Source organism: Papio anubis, chromosome 9 (assembly GCF_008728515.1).
Source record: "Papio anubis isolate 15944 chromosome 9, Panubis1.0, whole genome shotgun sequence".
In the NCBI taxonomy this organism is placed as follows: Eukaryota; Metazoa; Chordata; class Mammalia; order Primates; family Cercopithecidae; genus Papio; species Papio anubis.
The window spans coordinates 57017179-57042186 of NC_044984.1; the positions used below are offsets into that span (position 1 = coordinate 57017179).

General features: G+C 39.0%; 1 protein-coding gene across 6 annotated transcripts in view; it reads left to right on the plus strand.

Annotated features, from left to right (window-relative positions):
• Positions 1-1317: 1317 nt before the first annotated feature.
• Positions 1318-25008, plus strand: part of MON2 (MON2 homolog, regulator of endosome-to-Golgi trafficking) — a 128131-nt gene continuing 104440 nt past the window's right edge. For 4 of the 6 annotated variants that reach the window (XM_003906705.5, XM_009181118.4, XM_003906703.5 and 1 more), the window contains exons 1-2: positions 1319-1857; positions 18993-19056. In XM_003906705.5, the coding sequence (XP_003906754.1) occupies positions 1747-1857; positions 18993-19056 (175 nt within the window). In that variant the 5' untranslated portion in view covers positions 1319-1746. Of the gene's footprint in view, positions 1858-18992; positions 19057-24811; positions 24893-25008 lie in introns of all 6 variants that reach the window. The other 2 variants (XM_009181119.2, XM_021922555.2) reach the window with 2 other exon arrangements.

A 25008-nucleotide genomic window follows, 5' to 3' on the forward strand; every position in this document is an offset into this window, starting at 1 on the left:
TCCATTTGAACGTTTTTGCTAAATTCACAAGTTTTCATACATAAAGCTGACACCATAGGAGCTGTCAAATTTTCCAGAAGTTGTGTAATAGGCACAAATGATCAAAATTACCGCTCTAGGAGCTCTCTACTATTACCTCATCTGCCCCCTTTATCCATCCTTGCTTTGCTTCTTATCAGAAGGAAAAAAAAAAAAAATCATTTAGCTTACAAAGTAGCTCTGTTACAACCAAACAGTGCTACCCACTGACAATCTCATGGCTCACCGTCTTCCATCCTGTAAAGGTGTCATAAGCTCAGCTGTCTGAAGGTGTTGGTTTCTTTATCTCTACTGTTTCTGATTTTTCCTCCATCTTCTTCTGTTTTCTGACCAGCAGCTGCGAAATGTCTTGGGGGCAAAAGTAGACCAACCTGGATCTTGGGGAAATACAGATGACAATTTTTCTGTTTGGCTTTTGCCTCACATTTATTTGGCACTTCACACCTGATGAAGGCTTTTATGTATCTGTGCGCTATTCGAGCCTCGAAACTTTCTGATTTTGTAATGGTAGGGTATTCATTCAACAAGTATGTACTGATTACCTTCTATATGCCAGACACTGTTCTAGGTGCTAGAGATACATAGGAAACAAAATAAGATTTAAAAAGAAGAAGAACCGGCAGTCCCCACTCTTCCGAAACTCTCCTTTTAGCTGGGAGCATCTGCCAGTAAAGAGGCCGGGACAGATCTCGTAGCGCCTAGTAGGTGATAGTAGGCATTTTGGCTTTTACTTTGAGTGAGATGGGAAGCCAGCGGAAGGCGTGGAGCAGAGGGTAGTCTCATTTTAGAGATTAGGAAAATAAGAGGCTACTCCACAGTAAGTGCACCAGTTGCGCTTAAAGAAAAAAAAAAATATATATATACACACACACACACACACACACACACACACACACAGGAGGTAGCCACTGATTTGGTGCCACTAGTCCAGATATTCGAAATGAAGCGGGAGGAGACACGTTAAGATCAATCCACAGGGAAACAAATTATTTACACCGAAATGCAATTAACACAAACATACGCAAAGAGATATGCCAAGGAGTACTCGGGGGCTCTGTTCAGGCCCTTGTTAATGAAAAAGAAGCGAATCCTGACGCCGCAAACCCTGCCTCTAGCCTACTTGATGCCAGGGGTGGGGCTGTGGGGAATCGCAGCCCACCCGGAACCCGGCCAGCCCCGAGCATGGCCACGCCCCAGCCCCGCCCCGACGAAGGCCTGCCTCCGGGGTTGGCCGCGGCGGTGGCGGAGGCCACGGTGCCCGGAAGTGCGGCTGACGTGTCCCGGCAGCGCTCGGAATTGTGGGCGACTCGGCTAATGGCGTCTGCGAGTCTTAGGGGCCTGGGGAGCTGGCGCTAAATCTTCTTGCCGGGTTAGCTAGTGACACCCGGTGTGGCTGGGCCCCGCGGCAGCGGAGGGACCTGCCCGCCTTGTGGGCTCCTCGGCCAGAGCCGGCGGAGCTTAGCGGGGCGGGGCGACTGCGGGGGGCGCCTCCGAGAGAAGCCGGAGGGGTTGCTGTCAGGCTGCTGGGGGACGCTCGAGCAGGCTCCGGGTTCGCAGCCCAGGGCCCGGCAGAGTCCCTGCAGGGCCCTAGAAGCGGGCTGCTGAAGGACCAGAGACACCTGGGGGGAGCTGCCTGTGGCCCCAAGGAGCTGACCGTGCCGGAACTTGTTTGTATCTCTCGGAAATTGGCTGGGACCTTGGAGGATCATGTCTGGCACCAGCAGCCCCGAGGCGGTGAAGAAGCTGCTGGAGAATATGCAGAGCGACTTGCGCGCCTTGTCACTGGAGTGCAAGAAGAAATTCCCACCTGTCAAAGAGGTGAGCTTCAGGCGACGTCAGGAGAAGGCACTGTGAGCATGCCTGGTCCTGTTAGACCAAGTGCTTCACCCCAGTTTCTAGTCCTGTCTAATTTTCATTCGGTCATCAGCTTTCCAGATTTGTGAGTCGGTGGGTTGTTCCACAAGGGCTTTTTATAGTTTCCACTGGAGAGAGCTGAGGCACTTTGATTTTCTCCCCTCTCCTGTCCTCCCAGTTTAGGAGTGAAGTTCGTGAAGTGAGCCTATTCAGTTAATCCAGCTAGGTGTACTGTACACTAGCCTATTCTGGCCTTTTTCTTACTCGAAAGTGGCCAAGCCAAAATTGAAAAACTTGTTTGTTGCTCCCCAAAACGAGTGTCCACCCATCGTGTTGAAACGTGTACTCCTCGCGTTTGTGGCGTATCACTGAATTGGAAACAGTTTTCCTTCTGGCATATATCATTCAGCTTAACTCTATCAATCCTTTGACGTGTTAAACTATCTAGAGCCACCTAATTTATGAAGAATATTGAAGATCCACAGAATCATGTTAAACCTTCTTGCTATGAGCAGTGCTGTAGTGGGAAGTTGGGCTTGCAGTCAGAGCGAACACACCTGAATTTAAGTTCTAGCAATAAATCTTAACCTCTTTGAGCTTCAGGGTTTTTTTTTTTTCCTCAGCTGTAAAATAGGGTTAAAGGATGGTTTTATATTATGTATGGGAAAGATGTCAGAGCAAAAGGGTATTATTAAAGAGACCCCAGTAAATAATACACGGAAATTAAATTCTCCAAATAGTTCTTGAGTTGAAATATTTAACATTTGGTTACTATTTGCTTTTTCTCTTAAAATGCCATTTTAATTCTCTAAACAAAACAAAACAAAACAAAACAAAAAACACCAAAAACAGCCCTGGCTAATTTTGTATTTTTAGTAGAGACAGGGTTTCTCCATGTTGGTCAGGCTGGTCTCGAACTTCCGACCTCAGGTGATCTGCCCGCCTCGGCTCCCAAAGTGCTGGGATTACAGGCGTGAGCCACCGCGCCTGGCCTATTTTTATTTTTATTCCTATTTAATGTAGTTTGTTTTACCTGCAATTTCATTTACTCTTAGCCCTAAAAATTCACCGAGGGATTTCATATTTACATACTTATTTAAATGTACCTTTATTATTATGAAGATTATGTAATTAGAACTTGACCAATAAATTTCGGATTTTAGGCTTGTAAGGAATATTAACTTTTCTGTAAGTGCATTGGTTTTATCAGTTTTCAACAAACTCTATCTTGTATATCTTTAATAAAGTAAGTATTACCCAGTGATGGAAACCAGAATTGCCACTTTTGGAAAGATGGCGGTTACGATAGGTTTTATTTCACGTGGTCAATAGTCTGTTTTGATATTTATTTTCATTATTTTTTATATCCTCTGTTGAAAGTTATAACAAGTCAATCTAAAGAATTAGGATGTTTTAGAGAATTTTAAAGAATTAAGTTGTTTTAATTGTAAGAGAAATGCTATCATTTAGAAAATATCAAACACTGTTTTGTAATTTCAACAATAATTTGTAGAACTGACTTTACAGTTCTAATAATTCATAGAAAAACTGTGGTTCCTCTATAGGCTTTTGTGGTCTAGCTTGGGAATTTAATTGCCATTTATTACATTTGTATTTGTTTTTGTTTTTGTTTTTGGAAATGGGGTCTCTGTGGCCCAGGCTGGAGTGCACTGGTGCGATCTGCAACCTCGAACTCCCTGGCTCAGGTGATTCTCCCAACTCAGCCCCCCAAGTTGCAGGGACTACAGATGCATACAACCATTACAGGCTAATTTTTCGCTTTTTTTTTTCCTTGTAGAGAGAGGGTTTTGGCAGGCTGGTCTCCTGAACTGGGCTCAAGCGATCTGCCCACCTCTGCCTCCCAACGTGCTGGGATTACAGGTGTGAACCACCATGCCCAGCCTGGAGGATCCCTTGAGCCCAGGTGGTCAAGGCCGCGGTGAGTGGTGATCGTGCCACTGTACTCCAGCCTGGGAGACAGAACGAGACCCTGTCTCAAACAAACTCACAAAAAATCTCTTTAGTTTTTACTTGAACACTGACTAGAGAGATATTTTGTAATTGCACTTAGTCTTTGAGGTAATAGCAAAAGTAATTCTTGTAATTATCTCTGATACATAATTTTGTATATGGTACATGTTTATAAGAATTTGTTGAATGAAAGCTTTTTGATTTCTTACCCAATGACACTAGGCACTACTTTAGGAATTGAAAAATGATCTCGACTGTGTCATAGGTTTAAAACAAAGAGAATCATTAGCCTAATTATGATGATGTTTTAGGACAAAGCTTTGACTTTCAAGAAATAGTTTGGCTGAATTAAATTTTCCCTATTAAATTAATAAGAGTGCCAAATTTTGGCTTTTGTTCTTCAAGAAACTGGTAAGATTTTGGTTTTATTTTTCTCTTTGGGTGCTAACTAAACTTTAAGGCAAAGTATAAGAAGCTAGTTAACAGAGACATTTTATATTTAGTCTTTATTTCAAATTTTTAGTCGTTTCTGCCTTTTATGGCCATAGTGCTCAACTATTATTTTATTTAATTATTTATTTATTTATTGAGACAGGATCTTTTCACCTAGACTGGAAGTGCAGTGGCAGGATCTTAGCTCACTGCAGCCTTTACCTCCTGGGTTCAAGTGATTCTCCCACCTTAACCTCCTGAGAAGCTGGGACTACAGGTGCATGCCACCACATGCAACTGATTTTTGTATTTTTTTGTAGAGAAAGGGTCTCACCATGTTGCCCAGGCTTGTCTCCAGCTCCTGGGATCAGGCAATCTGTCCACCTCCGCCTCCCAAAGTGCTAGGATTATAGGCGTATCCCAGGCTGGCCATGTAATTCTTTTTTAAAATTAATAATAAGCTGGATTTAAAGATTTCAAATCTGTCGGAAAAACCATTAAAAGAGTATTGATAAAGGATAGTGCCTTGTTTACTGATATTTACTTACTGTCTTTGGACTTCTACATGGTTTTTCCTACGTTACTGTTTTCATTTATAACTCTATCCTTTGTATATTAAATTGTTGTTGTACTGGCTATGACTTTATTCTGTCATTTTATAATAACCTCTTTCTCTTTTTTCTATTTTTCTTAGTCCTTATACATAAATCTTCATGTTTTAGCAGTATAACTTTTTTTAGTACAACTGTACTAGCTAATTTGTTTGGGAATATTTGTATGAAATTTTTTTCTTTGTTTTAAAAATTACTTTGAAGCCTTCTATAATCACTTCTATGTGATTAATATCCAGTGGCCTTCAGGGGAAGAGACCTCTGAAGCTTTATATTTATGTATTTCATGAATAAAAACTTTTTGATTATTTCCTATTTGCAGGTACAGACAAGGGGTATCTAACGGAGCCTGGAAGTTGGAGGAGGGGAGTCATTCCTAGCAGAGGAAATAGCGTGTGTTTTTAGTATTCCATGTAAAATAAATTTTACACTGAAGATGATTGGAGTCATTAGAGCTTTTTGAAAAAGGGGAATATGATCAAATTGATATTTAGTAACATTGCCTTGACCATTGGTAGGAAGAATTAGAGGGTATTGAGACTGAAGCAAAGAGAGCAAAGTTTAAAAAATGATGATTCTCTGTTTTGAAGCAGTAGTGGACATAGACAAAAGGTTGCTTGCATTGAGTTAGACAGTAGTGAAAGAGAGGATAGATTGAAAAGGTAAAAATTTCCAAGGCATGGTAACCTTCTATATAATGGGGAGAGAGAAATGTGTGATGCCTCCCAGGTTTCTGGCCTGGGAAACTACTTGGATCACTAAGAGAATAAATAGGAGGAAATGTTTTGGGGGAAAATGAGTAGTCACTATATATGTATATTTTTTGAGACAAAGTCTCACTCTGTTGCCCAGGCTGGAGTACAGTGGCGCGATCTCGGCTCACTGCAGCCTCCACCTCCCAGGTTCAAGTGATTCTCCTGCCTCAGCCTCCCGAGTACCTGGGATCACAGGTGCGTGCCACCACGCCCGGCTAATTTTTTGTATTTTTAGTAGAGACGGGGTTTCACCATGTTGGCCAGCCTAGTCTCGAACTTGTGACCTCAGGTGATCCGCTCGCCTCAGCCTCCCAAAGTGCTGAGATAACAGGCGTGAGCCACCGCACCTGGCAGAGTGGTCATTATATTAAGTTTAAGATTTATGTGTGACATCCAAGTGGAACTGACCAGGAGGTGTTTGAAAATGATGGTTTGGCACGTAAGAGGGAGGTCTAGAATTTCAAATTTAGGAGTATCAGTTTATAAATAATATTGGAAACCATAGAAGTGGATGAAATGGGCCAGGAAGAGTGTGTGTATAGAGTGAGAATATCAGGGCTGGAAAACGAACTTTGGGAAACAACATTAAAGAAAAAGGCTGCTGGGCAGACTGAGGTTAAAGATACAGGAGAGAAGGGTAAAACTCGTTAGAGGAAGGTCCTTGAGAAAACTGAAGTTTCAGTGGCATAAGTATATGAACAGGATTTCAGTCTGAGAAAGGATACATCATCTTCTGACAGAGGAAGGACAAAGGAAAAACCGGGTTTGAATGTGACAAATTTGACAGAAGGGAGTGACAAGTTGTGGGCAGTTTGGTCTGTGGCCTCTGCTTTCTTGGGAAGATAAGAAACATGCTGCTATAAAGACACATGCACACGTATGTTTATTGTGGCACTATTCACAATAGCAAAGACTTGGAATGAACCCAGATGTCCATCAGTGACAGACTGGATTAAGAAAATGTGGCACATATACACCATGGAATACTATGCAGCCATAAAAAAGGGTGAGTTTGTGTCCTTTGTAGGGACATGGATGCAGCTGGAAACCATCATTCTCAGCAAACTATCGCAAGAACAGAAAACCAAACACCACATGTTCTCACTCATAGGGTGGGAACTGAACAATGAGATCACTTGGACTTGGGAAGGGGAACATCACACACCGGGGCCTATCACGGGGAGGGGGGAGGGGGGAGGGATTGCATTGGGAGTTATACCTGATGTAAATGACGAGTTGATGGGTGCTGACGAGTTGATGGGTGCAGCACGCCAACATGGCACAGGTATACATATGTAACAAACCTGCACGTTATGCACATATACCCTAGAACTTAAAGTATAATAATAAAAAAAAAAGAAAGAAACAAGCTTGTTACTAGGAATAATTAAGTGATAAAAGAAGTAGGGGGTGGGGTGGGAAGTTTAAGGAGAGCAGTGGATCACTTTGGAGAAGTGGAGGAGAAATTGTCTTGGAACACTTAAGAGTCTTAGCAGGAAGAGTGGTTGAAATGATGGTAGATTGTGAGAGCTAGGTTGGATTCCTAAAGAAGGAAAGCCAATAGTTTTGACTGATTGGACGATCATGGGAAGGTTAAAGGCTAGCAGCAGCTATTTCATCAAAGAGCAGTGGGGTTGGGGAGTGAGAGAGCTAGAAGGATAGGAGTTGGGACAATGGTGGGAATATTGCATTTCAGATTGCCCAGTACTAGAGGATGATGAAGTCCAGGGAATGGGTGGTAGAAGAGTTAAGGGAGAGAAGTTCATTTGAGTTTAGGTGGTCAGAATTACAAAATTGGATAGATTTCTTTTCTCTCTTTTTAAATGATGCAGAATCAGTAAGGGTATAAATAATTCAAAAGTGCAAGTAGTGTTCCCAGGCTATGTACTTTAAGTTTCCTGTTGCCCATTCAGACCTGATAGAAATTGGCTGGCAGAGAAAAGCAAAGGTTTCTTGTGATAGAATGCCTCAGTATCCAGGTGTTTTGGTTTGTTAACTGGCTTAGGGAGACCCCTGGTGAAAGACATGCCTTCCACTTACTGTGACAGGATTTGCCATTTAACCAGATATTTAGGGACTGTGACTCATGTCATTGGCTCTCCTGTTTAGGTTAACACCTCATTTGCACGACTTATGACAGTGAAGATGAGGGCTGGATAATCTTTACGAGCTTACTTAGGATCTCTTTTGGTTTAGTATTTCATAATGTATTGTAGTTTCTTCCTCTTGACATTGTGTTCTTTCGCCCATAAGCATAATATAATATATTCATGCTTTATATATTGAAATCTATAAACTGAAATAAATGATTACGTTGTGCTTTGGTTACAGAAAAAATAAAAGACATAGTCTCTAACTTATAAACCAAAAAGGAAGACATATTTCAAAATTTGATTTTTCTTTTTTCCTTTATGTAAGTATAGCTGAACATTTTCAGTCATGTATGAAGTAGAAGGGTTTGCTGTTATTGTTATAATTTAACACAAATTTATGAGTCTCCTGAAAAAGCACAGCAGGAACACAGAAATAATTGAGGAATTGCCTTTATTCTCATGAAGTTAACTCAAGGTTGAATAAAATGTTGCCTTCCCACTAGGCTTGGAACTTTGCATCCTGAGACTCTAATGCAACATGCCATATTAAATATTTCATTTTATAGATGAGGAAACTGGTTTAGACAGGTTTAGTAATTTGCATAAGGTAGTAAAGCTGGAAAATGGTGGAAATGGTATGTAAGTCCATGTGAATCCATCTCTAACTCTTCTCCTGTTTTCCATTATATCATGCTGCACATGCCTTCACAACTTGCTTGTTTTTGTTATTGTTCCCATTTGTTTACCTTGCTTCATTATTTGTTACTATTGATTATTCTTTCCATCTTGGAAACCTCTAGTTTTCAGTTTTGTAACACTATACTTCCCTGTTTCCCCTCTCAGTATTCCATGTCCTTTTCTTGTTTCGTTTTGTTTCTATTTTTTTTTTTTTTTTTTGAGACGGAGTCTCGCTCTGCCGCCCAGGCTGGAGTGCAGTGGCCGGATCTCAGCTCACTGCAAGCTCCGCCTCCCGGGTTCACGCCATTCTCCTGCCTCAGCCTCCCGAGTAGTTGGGACTACAGGCGCCCGCCACCGCGCCCGGCTATTTTTTTGTATTTTTTTAGTAGAGACGGGGTTTCACCGTGTTAGCCAGGATGGTCTCGATCTCCTGACCTCGTGATCCGCCCGTCTCGGCCTCCCAAAGTGCTGGGATTACAGGCTTGAGCCACCGCGCCCGGCCTTGTTTCTATTTTTTGAGACAGGGTCTCACTCTGTCACCCAGGTTGGAGTGCAGTGGGCTGTCTTGGCTCACTGCAGCCTCTGCCTCCCAGACTCAAACGATCCTCCCACCTCAGCCTCCTGAGTAGCTGGAACTATAAGCACATGCCACCACGGCTGGCACATTTTTGTATTTTTCCTAGTGACAGGGTTTTGCCATGTTGCCTGGGCTGGTCTCAAACCCCTGAACTCAAGCACTCCACCTGTCTCAGCCTCCCAAAGTGCTGGGATTACAGACCCGAGCCACTGTGCCCAACCATCCTTTTCTTTACATACAAGTGTCTCCCAGGTTCTGTGTTCAGATCTTCCCTTTCTCCATGCTCACCCGCTTGGCATCACCCACTTCTGTTGCCTCTGGCCTTGCTATGATGCTGATGACTCTTAAATCTACTTCACTCATTTGCTGTCTTTACCGAGCATAGATCTGCATTTCCAGCTGCACATCAAACACATCTAGAATGTTTTTTCCATGCATCAGTAGAACAACTTCTTTTTCTTTTCCTTTGTTTTTGAGATGAAGTCTCACTCTTGTCCCCCAGGCTTAAGTGCAATAGCACGATCTCAGCTCGCTGCAACCTCCGCCTCCTGGATTCAAGCGATTCTACTGCCTCAGCCTCCTGAGTAGCTGGGATTACAGATGCCTGCCACCACTACCGGCTAATTTTTGTATTTTCAGTAGAGATGGGTTTCACCATGTTGTCCAGGCTGGTCTTGAACTCCTGACCTCAGGTGATCCGCCCGCCTCGGCCTCCCGAAGTGTTGAGATTACAGGCATGAGCCACCACACCCGGCCTCTTCTTTTTCTTTTCTTTTCTTTTTTTTTTGAGACGAGTTTCACTGTTGTTGCCCAGGCTGGAGTGCAGTGGCTCAATCTTGGCTCACCGCAACCTCTGCCTCCCGGGTTCAAGCAATTCTCTTGCCTCAGCTTCCTGAGTAGCTGGGATTACAGGCGCCCGCCACCATGCCCGGCTAATTTTGTATTTTTAGTAGAGACAGGGTTTCTCTGTGTTGGTCAGGCTGGTCTCAAACTCCCGACCACAGATTATCTGTCCACCTCGGCCTCTCAAAGTGTTAGGATTACAGGCGTGACCCACTGCGGCTAGCCAGATAGAACTTCCTGTAATTGAACGGGTCTTTTTCTCAAAATGTCATTTTCCCCCTATTTCAGTTGTTTTATTGATGGTATCTAGCACTGTTGCCTACTTTAGTCATATTTGGCTATCTTCTCTCCCTCGTCTCTCTTTATTCACTGTCACCTGTTCCTTCCAGCTCTGTAATTTTTAACGTATTTTTCCTTTTTTCTGTTTTCTCAGCTATTATGCTAATTTCAGATTCTATTAATAACATTATGCCTGGCCTTTGACATACATGAATAGCATACATGACTTCATATCATTCTGTATGTCACCCATACAGAAGCCCACAATGTCTTTTCTACTTATAGGACTCTTTAACATAGCATTTAGTATTCTCTTGATTTTCCCAACCTTCCTTTTTAGCTTCATCACCCCCAAGTCTTCTTCATATGCCTTTATACTTCAGCCCAACTAGGTTACCTACTAGTCTGCAAATAGGTCCTACTGCTTCTGTCTTTTATGTTATGGCTTCTTTGTTTTTTGTTTTGTTTTGTTTTTGGAGACGGAGTCTCTCACTTTTGCCCAGGTTGGAGTGCAGTGGCGTGATCTCAGCTCACTACAACCCCCACCTCCCAGGTTCAAGCGATTCCCATGCCCCAGCTTCCCAAGTGGCTGGGATTATAGGCGCCCGCTATCATGCCTGGCTAATTTTTATATTTTTGGTAGAGTAATTTGGTACTTTTAGTAATTTTGTATTTTAGTTTCACCATGTTGGCCAGGCTGGTCATGAACTCCTGAGCTTGTGATCTACCCGCCTCGGTCTCCCAAAGTGCTGGGATTACAGGCGTGAGCCACCACACCCATCCTCCTTTTCTTAAAAATTTAATCTTCAGCCGGGCATGGTGGCTCATGCCTGTAATCCCAGCACTTTGGGAGGCCTCGGCGGGCTGATCACCTGAGGTCAGGAGTTCACAACCAGCCTGGCCAACATGGTGAAACCCCATCTCTACTAAAAATACAAAAATTAGCTGGGCATTATGGTGGACGCCTGTAATCCCAGCTACTCGGGGGGAGGCTGAGGCAGGAGAATCACTTGAACCCGGGAGGCGGAGGTTGCAGTGAGCTGAGATCTCACCATTGCACTCCAGCCTGGGCAATGAGAGCGATACTCCTCCTCAAAAAAAAAAAAAAAAAAAAAAGAAAAGAAAAGAAAGGAGGGAAAAAGCATACCACCTATGTAGGAATACCATGTATATATTTTTAGCTATATACATGTAATCTGCATTCCAGTCTTTTATTTGATATGTTAAGGAAATTTTGTTTCCTAGAAGCTAGAGATTCTAGAATGGAATGTCATATAGGTATATATTTTTAGAAGTTTTTAGGGTTGTAGAATAATTGAATGTTACAGAAGAAAATCTTGTTGATTTCAATGTAGTATTTGTTTTATGAGGATTTTGTCACCTAAGGGGTGTTCTAGATGTATCAAGTACTCCCAGTGTACACTTCACTTCAGGTCTTTTGATTTTACCTGACATCTAAAATCACAAGTCTTCAGGCAGCTCCATACCTCTCTTGTGTCATTAGTACATTATTTTATCTAAGTTGCCATTAACTTGAATTTCACTTTTTTTTTTTTGAGACACTGTCTCGCTCCATAGCCCAGGCTGGAGTGCAGTGGCATGATCTAGGCTTACTGCAACCTATGCCTCCTAAGCTCAAGCGATTCTCTTGCCTCAGCCTCCTGAGTAGTTGGTATTACAGGTGCACACCTCTACTGCCTGGCTACTTTTTGTATTTTTAGTAGAGACGGGGTTTCATCATGTTGACCAGGCTGATCTTGAATGCCTGACCTCAAATGATCCACCCGCCTTGGCCTCCCAAAGTGTTGGGATTACAGGCATGAGCCATCATGCCCAGCCTCACATTTCTTCTTTAGCTCTTGTTTCATGCTGTGTCCTGTGGATAAATAATTTGGACCTTTGGTAAATTTGCCTTAATATAGCCTATTGTCCCAGCCATTTGGGAGGCTGGGGCAGGAGGATTGTTTGAGCCCAGGAATTCAATGCTGCAGTGAGTTATGAAGGCGTCACTCTACTGGGTAGGTCCATGGTTTGTTTTTTCCTTTTAAAAGATGTCCTTACACTTCTGTTGACAGAGTGATACCCTGTCTCAGGAACAAAAACAAGCAGAACAGTAACTTTTGTGAAAAAAAAGCTAACCTTTTAAATAACTTTTTTTCTGTGTGTAAATCTGTACATAGGTTTGATGGTGGACATGTGTTAATTCCTTTGCTACCATCCATTCCCTTTTGCTTCTTTCAGTGGTAGGCTGTGTTCTTCTCTCATTTCAACCCTTTGGATTCTCATTCCTAACTCCAGGGTACCATGATTAACTTAATCTACTTTATTTTTATTTATTTATTTTGAGACAGGGTCTTTCTCTGTTGCTTAGGCCAAAGTGTGGCAGTGCAATCACAACTCGCTGTAGCCTCGACCTCCTGAGCTCCCACCTCAGCCTCTCGAGTAGCTGGTACTACTGACTCACACCAGCACGTTTGCCTGATTTTTTTTTTTTTTTTTTTTTTGTAGAGACAGGATCTCCCTATGTTGCCCAGGCTGGTCATGAGCTCTGAGGCTCAAGCGATCCTCTCGCCGTGACCTCCCCAAGTGCTGGGATTACAGGCGTGAGCCACCACTTCTGGCCTAGATTAGTCTACTTTAAATCCTCCTAACTGCTCCCCACCTCATCTCCATTCCTGCGCAAGTTACATAATGCTAGTGAGTGCTTCTGGGAAAGAAAAGCTTTCTCTTTCTTTCTCTAGAGCTACTGAAAGAGACCCTTTCTCTCCTTCAAAATGGTGTCATATGAAATTTGAGGTGTGGAATGGCTGCAGCCATTGTTGCCAAGATTGGATGCAGCCTGAGGATGAACCTACTCATGGAACAGGGCAGAACCAAGAGAATGGCAGATAAGTGAAACTGCAACCCTGATGACACTGTAAATCTCTGGATCAGACTTCCTCTGGATGTTTCCATTTGAGACAGTAAAGTCCATCCCTCTCCCTCCCCTTTTTAAGTGAGTTAGAATTGGCATTTGTAGATACAATTTGTGTGTGTGTGTGTGTGTGTGTGTATAAAATACCAACAAGTTTTTTTGGTACACTTAGAACTTTCCATTTCTTCCCTTAGGAACATTTATTATATAACTACTGGATGAAAGGCACTGGCATAGACATTAATAATGTAGAGATATGAATGAGATATATTTCTTATCTTTATTATTCTTATAGATAGTGTGAAGAAACAGGCATAATGAGATGAATAAGATAAAGCATTACAGGTACAAGCCATAGACAGTACTAAAGGTAGAAAGCTTTTCATTAGTTACCATAGAAGAAAGTGATGGAAGAAAAGATTTCCGTCACTGCTTATGACACTAGGAGGGTGACAAAATAAGAAGGACCTGCACCATAAGTCTACAGCTATCTTGTTGTTACTAGTGGTTTAATTTTAGCAAAGCATTATTTGTCACATTAAATGAGTACTAATTTGGGTTTGTATTTCATTTGTGAATTTGTTGGCATTATAATGTAAGAGCTATAAAGAGTATATTCCTGATTGTATTTATATATACATGTAAATTTGTCAGTGACTGGGTAGGTCCATAGTTTGTTTTTTCCTTTTAAAAGATGTCCTTACACTACTGTACTAAATTTTGAGAAACACTAGTAGAAGTGGGCACTAGGGAATCATTGAAGATTGACACAGTGGATGGATGGAGGACAGGATTGTAGGCAGAGACATTTCTTCATTTAGGTTGATAATGAGTGTTTGAATTAAAATGTGGGAGTGAGATTTGAGAAAAAGGTACAAGATACATTAACCAAAAAGACTCTGTGACTGATTAGACTTGTGAGTTGAGGGAAAAAACCCGGGTATCTGGTCAGTGACTGGATAGATGATGCTGCTGGTCAGAAAAATAGAAATTGCAGAAAGAAGTAATAGGTTTCTCTGGCTGAGGTAGGAGTTTGGGGGTAGAAGGAAATGATAACATCTGTTTTCAAAATGTTGAATTTAAGGTGCCTTTTAAACATTTAGGTTAATAATTTCTGTAGTATAGGAGACAGATCAGGAAGAGGAATATAATTTAGAAGTCTTCAGCAGTTAGAAAGTAAATGAAACCATGAAATTACAGCCATCCTTTGATATCTGCAGGGAATTGGTTCCAAGAACCCCCGGGAATACCAAAATCTGAGGATATTCAAGTCCCTGATATGAAATGTTGTAATATTTGCACATAACCTGTGCATATCTTCCCATATAATTTCAGTCATTTCTAGATAATAGCTAATATAGTGTAAATGCTATGTAAATAGTTGTTATACTGTATTTTAAAGTGTGTGTGTGTGTGTGTGTGTGTATCCCCCCACCCTGGAATATTTTTGATCTGCAGTTGGTTGAATCTACAGATGCAGAACCAGTGGATACGGAGGGCTGGCTGTATGGTATTACACAGGAAGAGTTTACTGAGTGAGAAATGAGGTCAAGGATACTCTAGGTGGTCTTAGAAAAGCAGTCAGCAAAGGGTTTTGAGAAAAGAAGAAAATGTTTCTTGAGAAGATTAATTTTAAGGTAACATATTAAATGCTGCAGTGTATTTAAGGCTTTGGCATTCTTTCCAACTCATAGATTGTCCTCAGCAATAGATTAGATTACTCACCTTAACCTATTTCATTTCTATTCAAGTCTGTAGAACTTTTTCATCTTCTTTTTTTCCTCTTTTTTTGTTTTTTTTTTTTTGCATAAGTATCAATTAAGGGGGAAAAAAAAACCGTGTTTACAATTGATTAGGTTCCCTACAGATATACCTGGTATCTGATCAGAATAGGGAATATTTTTAAAGCAAGAAGCTAACAGTTTCTTTTCACACCTACAGTCCTTGATACATGGAAGGAAATCTGATTGTGAAGACCTCTGTTCATACAGAATACCCTTAAAGATGTAGGCTAGTCTTATTTCATACCTAGGTGATATACAAGTGTGTCAATAATTGTTAATAGTGACATTTTCCATCAACACAGGGTTCCTATGAGAATAAGATGATACAATTCCAGAGTATTTTGACAGTAGAAACTTGGATGTTAAAAATGAGGAGCTATGAGATATGTCTAATTATATCTAAGGCAACAAACAGTCCTTTTGGCAATTCCTTGAATTTAAGAATGAAAATACTGGTTACATATCTTTTAAGTTACCATTTTGGAACTACTTAAAAAATACTTGACCAGGCATGGTGGCTCACCCCTATAATCTCAGCACTTTGGGAAGCTGAGACAGGAGGATCGCTTGAACCCAGGAGTTTGAGACCAGCCTCGGCAACACAGGGAGACCCTGTCTCTACAAAAAAAAAACCCAAAAAAATTAGCCAGATGTGGTGGTGTGCGCCTGTGGTCCCAAGCTACTCAGGAGGCTGATGTGGATGCATTGCTTGAGCCTAGAGGTCCATGCTGCAGTGATCTGTGATCACGCCATTGCCACGCCAGCCTGGGTGACAGAGTAAGACCTGGTCTCAAAGTGAAAAACAAACTTCCTTTTCCTTCTCCTTATTGTGTGTTTGCATAAAGGTATTTATTAGACGTGCACACATTCATGGTTCAACTCTTATTCATCTCAGGAAATCAGGACAATGTTTGGCGAATTTGAAATCATTTACTGACGTCTATCATCTAGCATGGTACAGGATGGATTTTGGAAACCATTCAGGTTTGACTGACTAGAATTCAGAAAGTCTGGATAAATTACATTCATATTTATGATGGTTCAATTTAATCAATCTCTGTTTGCACCGAAGCAAAACCACATATTGACTTTGGACCTATGCAAGGTATATAGGGCCATAGTGAGAAAGGGGAGAGGTTAAACTTGAAAATGATGATGGAAGAAATTTCAGTGACCACAGATTAATTTCCACTGCCTCAGTAAGAAATTGATCCAAGATAATTTGAGATGGGGTGTGTGAATGTTACAAAATGCACATAATAATTTCAGTGTTCTATAATTTTTACAGTAGTAAATTTGCTGTGGTTTGTACATCTTCAAGGTATATCAAGAATCTCACCACTTCTTACCATCTCTATCACTAACAATCTTGGGCCAATCCATCATTATCTCTTGCTTGTATTATTGCTGTAGTCTTTTAAATTTTACTGTATATTGGAATCACATGAAGATTTTTAAAAATACTGATGACTGGCTCCCACCAGCAGTCATTCTGGTTTAACTGGGTTGCAATCGGGACATCAGGACTTATTTAAAAGCTTCAGGTGCTGACGAGTTGATGGGTGCAGCACACCAACATGGCACAAGTATACATATGTAACAAACCTGCACGTTATGCACATGTACCCTAGAACTTAAAGTATAATAATAATAATAATAATAATAATAATAAAAGCTTCCAGTGTTTCTAATACACACTGCCCAAATAATCAGAACACCAGTAATCTTTCCCTGAAGTAATTCCTTTTGACCGTGTTTTTCTTCTGGTAGATGTATTAATTTAATTTGGGACCTTTCCGTTTTCTAAAGTTTTAGAAATAAGTCCTAGTGTATCCATTAGGCTTCTTAGTTGTGAGCAATGAAAGCTGACTCTGGTGGATTTAAGCAGAAATAAACTTTACTGATAGGATATTGAGTGGTTTACAGAGTTGGTAGAAGGCTTGAACCTAGAAAAAGTACATGAACAAAGGGGAGGCTAAACAACTAGCACCATGGCAAAACTCATGCCAACGCGACCATTACGGCTGTGTCTGCTGAATAATGACTGGATGCTGCTGATTGCACTTCTGGGTGTGCTGGTCACTCCAGTCCACTACTGGTTCTGCTGCCTTCGGAAACTACATACTGCTTTCACTATTGCTGTCATCAGAAAGAATTCTTTATTGTCTCTGCTCTTTGTTACTAGGCTCCACATTCAAAATTGCTGGTGGGCACATCTCTATGGGTAAGCATAGACTGCCAGCAGGGCATGTGGAAAACCATCTACATTTTCATTTTTAATAGTGGAAAATAGGCTCTGTTTTGCACCAAAATTTATGAAGTTAGGAATTCTTCAAACACAAGCAGGGGCTTGATATGCTTGGAGCCAACAAAATGACAGAAGTCTACTACACATGGTATATCTTACAATGTGTTCTTTATTTTAGACATCAGTTCGTTGTTTGTCAGACTAACAGGCCAGAGCATACTGGTGTTTTTACAAAATTATTTTTAAACCTTTAGAGACTGCTACCACTTGTCCCTTAGCAAGCAGTAAGAGATAAAATAAATGACTAAGTAGCAAGCAAATTAATAAGAAAACTTGTACATATAGCTTCTTATGAGTACGTACTTACTATCTTTGGAAGTATAGATAACAGTGTATGTATAAAATAGCATGTTTCTAAATAATAAAAATGTTCTGAGTTTCTATGATGGAAATAGTATGTCAATATTATGTCTCAGTGCTCTTCAATTGAATTATAATGTGGGCTACAGATGTAATACATGTATGTAATTTTTAACTGCATTAAAAAGTAAGAAGAAGCCAAGTGCAATGGCTCATGCTTGTAATCCTAGCACTTTGGGAGGCTGAGGTGGAAGGATCAGTTGAGGCCAGGAGTTCAAGACTAGCCTGGGCAATATAACAAGGCCCTGTCTTTACAAAAAAACTAAAAAATTAGTATATACCTATAGTACCAGCTACTTGGAAGATGGTGGTGGAAGGATCACTTGAGCCCAGTAGTTCGAGGCTGCCATAAACCATGATTGTGGCATTGCAGTCCAGGCTGGGCAGTACAGCAAGACCCTGTCCCTAAAAAAAGGGAAAACAAGTAAAAAGAAACACATTTGATTTTAATAATAATTTAACTTAATAATTTGAAATATTATTTCAACATGTCGTCAGTATAAATATTAAGGGATAGGTTAGATTCTTTTAATATTAAGTCGTCAAAACCTAGTATATATTTTACACTTAGAGCATAGCTCAATTCAGACTGGTCACATATCAAGTGCTTAATAGCCGCATGTAGCCAAATGGCTACCAAATTGGACAGTGCAGTTCTGTGGCATTCTGTAAAATACTATGTGACTTGCCAGTACTGCCCGCTAAACATACTATGGTTAATGAAGTGTTTGGTTATTCATTCTCAAAAAAGAAAACAAAGTAGCTTTTAAAATCCAACACAGATCTGGGCATGGTGGCCCACGCCTGTAATCCCAACACTTTGGGAGGCTGAGATGGGTGGATCACTTGAGGTCAGGAGTTCAAGACCAGCCTGGCCACCATGGTGAAACCCTGTCTCTACTAAAAATACAGAAATTAGCTAGGCATGGTGGTGGGTGCCTGTAATCCCAGCTACTTGGGAGGCTGAGGCAGGGGAATGGCTTGAACTAGGGAGGCAGAGGTCGTGGTGAACCAAGATCGTGCCATTGGACTCCAGCCTGGGCAACAAGAGCAAAAAACTCCGTCAAAAATAAATAAATAAATAAATAAATCCAACACAGTAGTTTTACTTGATTTTTCAGTGTTCTATAATTTTTTTGTGTGTGGTGGAGGGAGAGGAGGCTTGAAATGGGGAAAAGGAGCCTAATTATTTTCAGTAGATTTTGTTGTTTGTTTGTTATTTTTATTCTTGGAAAATTTAACTTTGCAGGGGATTGAGAGTGAGGAAGGCAACATGTTGTAGTACATGCAGAGTTTGCTTGTGAATAATCAAATTAATCATATTTTATTACATTTAACATATATGTCACTACTGGGCTTAGTATCTGATGATTTGAAAATTAAAAAGTTGGTAGTGACTGTGCTTGATATTTTGTCTATCACATATGACTTATTTTCCATAGATAATTCATTTTGGCTGTAAATTTTGTGTTCTAATTATTTTTATTCTTGCAGGCTGCTGAATCAGGAATAATAAAAGTTAAAACAATTGCTGCACGAAACACCGAAATTTTGGCAGGTAATTTTATGTATTAAAAATTTAATAATAAACAAAAATTTGGCTAATAGTAAAAGTAGAATCTTTATTATAAAAGCCATCAGTTTTCTGTAATATCTCTTCCTTATGACCTAACATATGCTATTCATAATGATACAGAATGGGCAAAAGTCCATAACTTATGAACTGATTGTGTTTCCCAGAGATGAATGCTATAAAATTCTCTGAAATCAGAAACCTTAACACTACTAACTCCTTAAAGGCAAGAAATTTTTTTCTTACTCATCTTTGCATTCTCCTCCACTTCTTGCTAATCACCTGAGACACACCATAAAAAGCATTCAGTAATATTTGTTCCATTGAATTGAATGAAAGATTGGTTCTCAGTCCACCTTCTATGATGTACTTTCTCTTTAATATAATACAAACAATTCATAACGTAGTCTTCTGTATTTAGTTTACCATATGAATTTTGAGTCTTGGGACTAAGGCAATATGATCATGAAAAAAGAATGAGAGTGAAGTAGAGAAAAGAAAACAAAACTATTTTCTTACCTTCTCTTGATTGAACCCGGTTTTCAAGGAGGAATTTTCAGGAGTTTCTCTTTGGCATCCTTCTTTTCTACACAGTCCACTCCTTTCTCTTCCTTGGTGCCTTTTGTTCTTGCCTCAGTAATGAACATGGAAAAGAGGTAAACTGACTTTTTTTTGTTGTTTTTTTTTTTATTCTGTTATATGCAAGGCACTTGTGTTATTCTATCTTACATAACAACCTTGTGGGGAAATATTATCTTATTTGATAGTAGAGCAAATTGAGATGTGAAGAGGTTAAGTTACTTGCCCAAGGTCACCGGAAAAGTGGTGGAACCAGATTAAAATCCAGGAGTGTTCAGGAGCCCATGGTCTTCCTGCTACAGTGTGCTACCATGGTATCACCAGGTTTCCACGTTAGCTACTTACTCTCAAGTATTCCATACATAACCAGTGCTTGCTTCAGTGATCCTTTAATCTGCATTTCCAGTTCCAGTAGTGCTGTTGATCTCAGCTAATCTATGAGGAAAGTAGTCCTATTAAATTAATTTATACAAAGTCCCAATAGTAAATAATCTCTTTAACTTTCATATATTTTACATTTTTTAAAAGGGATACCAGTAAGTCTGTAACTGGTGGGATTTCAGAGTGTTATGAAATGAAATGAAGATTTTTGGGGGCAGATTAAGGATCGGGGGGCAAGAGTGGATTTCGCTTAGGCTATCCAGCTTTGCTGGAAATTTCCCCTTCGGATAAGCTCTCCTCAGTTACATCTGTTTCCCACAGCTTTTTCCCTGATTTTGAACAGTCTATCAAAACACCAAATAGTTTTATAACATTATGCACAGAAGTGAATAATGCTCTGTGTGCATTTTGAGAAGGGGTATAGTGAAAGTGGTGGGTAAAGGCAGAGGTGCACATCGTTGGGTTAGGAAGTTGGCAAGTGGGTTTTTTTTGTTTGTTTTTCTGTTTGTTTTTCCTGAGACTTTTCCTCAGTTTTGATCATGTCGCCCCTGCTGGAGTGCAATGGTATGATCTCAGCTTACTGCAACCTCTGCCTTCTGGGTTCAAGCAATTCTCCTGCCTCAGCCTCCTGAGTAGCTGAGATTTCAGGTGCCCACCACCACATCTGGCTAATTTTTGTATTTTTAGTAAAGACAGGGTTTCCTCATGTTGACCAGGCTGGTCTCGAACTCCTGACCTCACGGTCTTCCTGTCTCGGCCTCTCAAAGTGTTGGGATTACAGGCGTGAGCCACTGCGCCCGGCCAGCATGTAGGTTTTAATGGGAGACGTAGGCAGTTAGGCAGATTAGCGACTGTGGGGAAATTGATGTTTAAAAATAAATGATGACCTGGATATTTTTATGTTGGAGACTTACCATAGGCCAATCATATTCGAATATCACTGTAAATATTTGAAATATTTACTGTTGCTAATATCATTGTTGATACCGTGGTAAGTCCTTAATTATTCTCCAATAATACAAATTTTCATTGGTTTTATAGTTTGTGAAAGAATTTTTTTCAAAAAATGACTGATTTCCTCAGAAGATCACTGTTATTCCAGCATTCTATCCCACGTAAAATGTCTAATTAATTACTCTTAAGATGAGTAAGAAAAATTTTGACTTAGTTGGTATGATTTAAATATATAGGCAGCTTTTAATTTCATTTTAATTCAATTAGCATTATTCAAATCAAGTTAGAACAGAGCTGTATGCAAATACAATTAATAGTCATGCTTTGATCTTCATAGTAGCCAGAGCTATATACTTGAGGAGGTATATTCGCACTTAAACTTTATCCTAGTATTTTTTATGAAGTATTTAAAATAATACGTAAAAGTTACAGATTAATAGACCACTGTCATCCTGAAAATCAGAGGCTCTTCAAAACAGAGTTTAAATTAGTCAGTATATAGTTTCTAAACTATATAATTAAGACTACAGTTAATACTGAGAAAAAATTTTAGTTAACTTTTTAAAATTTCCTGAGAAGTATTTACTTCTTTATGGTACTTGAGACTATAGGAGACTATACAACTTTTGTGCTTTAATGTATGTCAAAAATACCAAACAATTGAGGAGTCTCAAATGAGATTGGATATTGAAATCTCATATGTCTCTGCATATTCAGAATATATAAAGATTTGTTGTAAGAATGATAACTTTTAATTTGGATCAAGTAGTTTAATTAGTGATACTTGGCATAGATTGCTAGTCAACTTTAGTTTTCTTAGATTTATTTTCCAAGGGAATATTATTTATATTTCAGAATAAGTCTTTGCTTTACATCTCCCCTTCTTTTAAGCATCCTCCTTTAATGTTTATTTTTCTTTGTTTTCACTGCTGTCATGAATGCTGACATAAGTGGGAATGCTATGCCAGGTAATGTCAGCATTGATTCAGATGTACAGATCATTATCTCAAAATTTCCATTTTCTTTAAAGATAAAACTTTGAAAATGAGAGATAGCAACAAAGTTTTCATTTACAAGGCCAAATGCCTTAATCTTACATTTAATATTATATGAATATTATATATTACAAATTGTGTTTATTATCCTAGCTTATAGTATACTAAAAATTCAGAAATTATTTGTTATACAAAAATTACATAATCTGCTTTTTAAATAAATATTTGTAACAAGGCAATCAATGAAGTTGTGGTATATTTTAACATTGTATATTTAGCCCCTACCCCAAGCCATAGTGGTTACATCTACCTGTGGCTGCTTTCAGCTGCTGTCAGTATACATAAAGAATTTTTACATAAATAATCAGTTGGTGTGACTTTTGTTCTTTTTTCACGTGTTGTTCCCTCATCTTCTTTTTAAAGAGCTCATAGCTAAAAGGTCTTTAAGTAGCAATGAGTAAATATACTTTGGAATTTTTTTCTGATTTTAAAAGGTAATTTATTTGCTTTTAAAATTTAATACATTTATATTTATATATTTAATATATTTAATATCTTTTCTTAATAAATGTGCTTGTGATATTTTACAAACATCTATAGAATATGTCATGTAACATATTCCTAATAAGTAAATAATTATGTAAGAATCATTAGAGGAGATATGAAGATGGGTAATGAAATTCACCTCCAGTCTATATGGAAATACAAGAAATACACTTCAAAGAAATGTTTGTGCCCTTCTTTCTGTTTAGCCTACCTTCTCCTTCATTTGGCTTTTGAAGACCTTTTCTAGAAACTTTTTCTTCTAGATGACACTCCTTGAGGTCAGAGTAACATCTTATTCTGACTTATGTTGCCAGTATTTAGCATCCTACATGGGAAATAGTAAGCCCTCTGTAAATGTAGGCTATGTTTTTCTATGTCTCTTTAATTTTACATGATTTGAGTACGTGAGTTTTATCATCTTAAGTTCATGTCAACCAGATAACAGAAAAATGAAGGAATCTGACCCTCAGCATAGACTTTTATTAAACTATGTGGTTAATGCCAAGATGGAAGTATAGAGAGGGTTGTTATGGGGACATAGGGAAGGCACCTAACCCAGCCTGGGAATCCGAAGCTGAGTCTGGAAGCCTGAGGAAGACTTAGTCAGGCAAATAAAATATAAAAGTATAAAGTAAAGGGGACTTCTTAAATACATGAGGTTTGTGTATACAACTTGGTGTATTTGGATACACTACTGAGGTGTTGCCTGACTGTAAAGTATGAAGTGGGGGAATGGCTGTCAGGAATTTCATAAGGGCCATTATGTGATATCCTGAGCAGCATGATGAGAAGAGTTTGAGTCAGGGAAGTGACACGTTCATATTCATATTTTAAGTAAATTAGGATAGCAGTGTGGAGGGTATATTTCAGTGTATCATCATTTAGGCAGAGATCTTTTGAGAAGCTATTTCTAAAATCCAGGCTAGAAGACATGGGGGGCTGTAAATAATGCCATTTTCAGAAATTGACCTGTGGAGCCAGGGAGATTACATAGTTTATCTTCAGTACAGTGTGCTTTTATTTATTCCTTTTAATTTTTAAAATTTACATTCTTATATCATTTGTATTTTTGTTATAAATATTTTTCTTTGATGCCAGTCTTTTTAAATGTTTTAAATTGCTGTATGATGGAGGGGGGATAGCATTAAGAGAAATACCTAATGTAGATGATGGGTTGATGAGTGCAGCAAACCACGACAGCATATGTACACCTGTGTAACAAACCTGCACGTTCTGCACATGCATCCCAGAACTTAAAGTATAATAAAAAGAAATTTAATAAAATTGCTGTATGCTATTTCAGCAAGTGGATTGTAGTTTAACGATTTCCTTATGCTAGGCATGTTTCAGTATTTAGAATTATTTCTTAATAAATTTCTAGTAGTGGGATTATAAGGTTAAAGGGTATGAATATGTTTAAAATTCTTAGAATATGCTACCACACTGCTTTCCAAAAAGATGAAAGTTTATACCTTTACCAACAATAAGTGAGCATATTTTTATAACTTCCTTGCCAGGATTATTATTTTTAAAAGTCTTTTGATGATTAAATAGACAAATGAATTCTCACTTCCACTAGATGTTGATCATTTTCCCTGTATTAAATTATTCTTTTTTAAAATTTTACATTCATTTCTTCGAACTTTTGTGTTTTCCTTATCAAATTGCTTGAGCTTTTGATACAGGAAAAATATTAACCTCCCATTATGTTGACATCATATTTTTTCTAAACCATTTACCTTTTAATTTTTTTATCTAGATGCTTTTCAGTTTTATGTAACCTAACCAATTTTTCTGATTTCTTTTGTAGCTTTACACTTAGGATGACCTTCTCCTTCTACATAGTTGATAGTCATTTTTATTTTATGGTTTGATTTTTCTTAGTAACATGTTGGGTAATGGGAAGATTTAGATTTTTTCTTTTGCAAAATTATTAACCAGTTGAGCCAACATCATTTGTTAAACAGCCCTTCCTTTTCCTGTAATGTGCTTTTAATGTGAAACTGCCTAGACTTTCATTTGTAGTCATTCTCGAATCATTTAATATATTTTCAGACCTTTTGAACCCACTAAAGTATTTTTTAATGTTGTTAGGAATATCAGTCTTCCCCAGAGCTAGATTTAAGCATTTTGAGTATCAAAATAATGTCTAAGTCATATTTTCTTTCATAAGAATCGAAGTTTATTCTTTAATGGCTGTTAAAATTTTTTAACAATGAAACTTTTATTAACCCCTGTTAATATGATTCATAGTGGGGTATCCTAGTTTAATTCTTTTTTTCCAGGATAAAAACTGCAATTATGCAGTGAAAATGCTCAGAGCAAGGAAACCCCTAGGATATGGGGACCTGGTGGACCTTTTTCAGGTGTGTGAAAGTGCATCATTTGATCTCACAGTTATATAATTTGGAAATACAATATTTATCCAACACAGTGTTACAACACAAAGAGTTACACTTATTGAGGGACTTAGGTGGAAAAT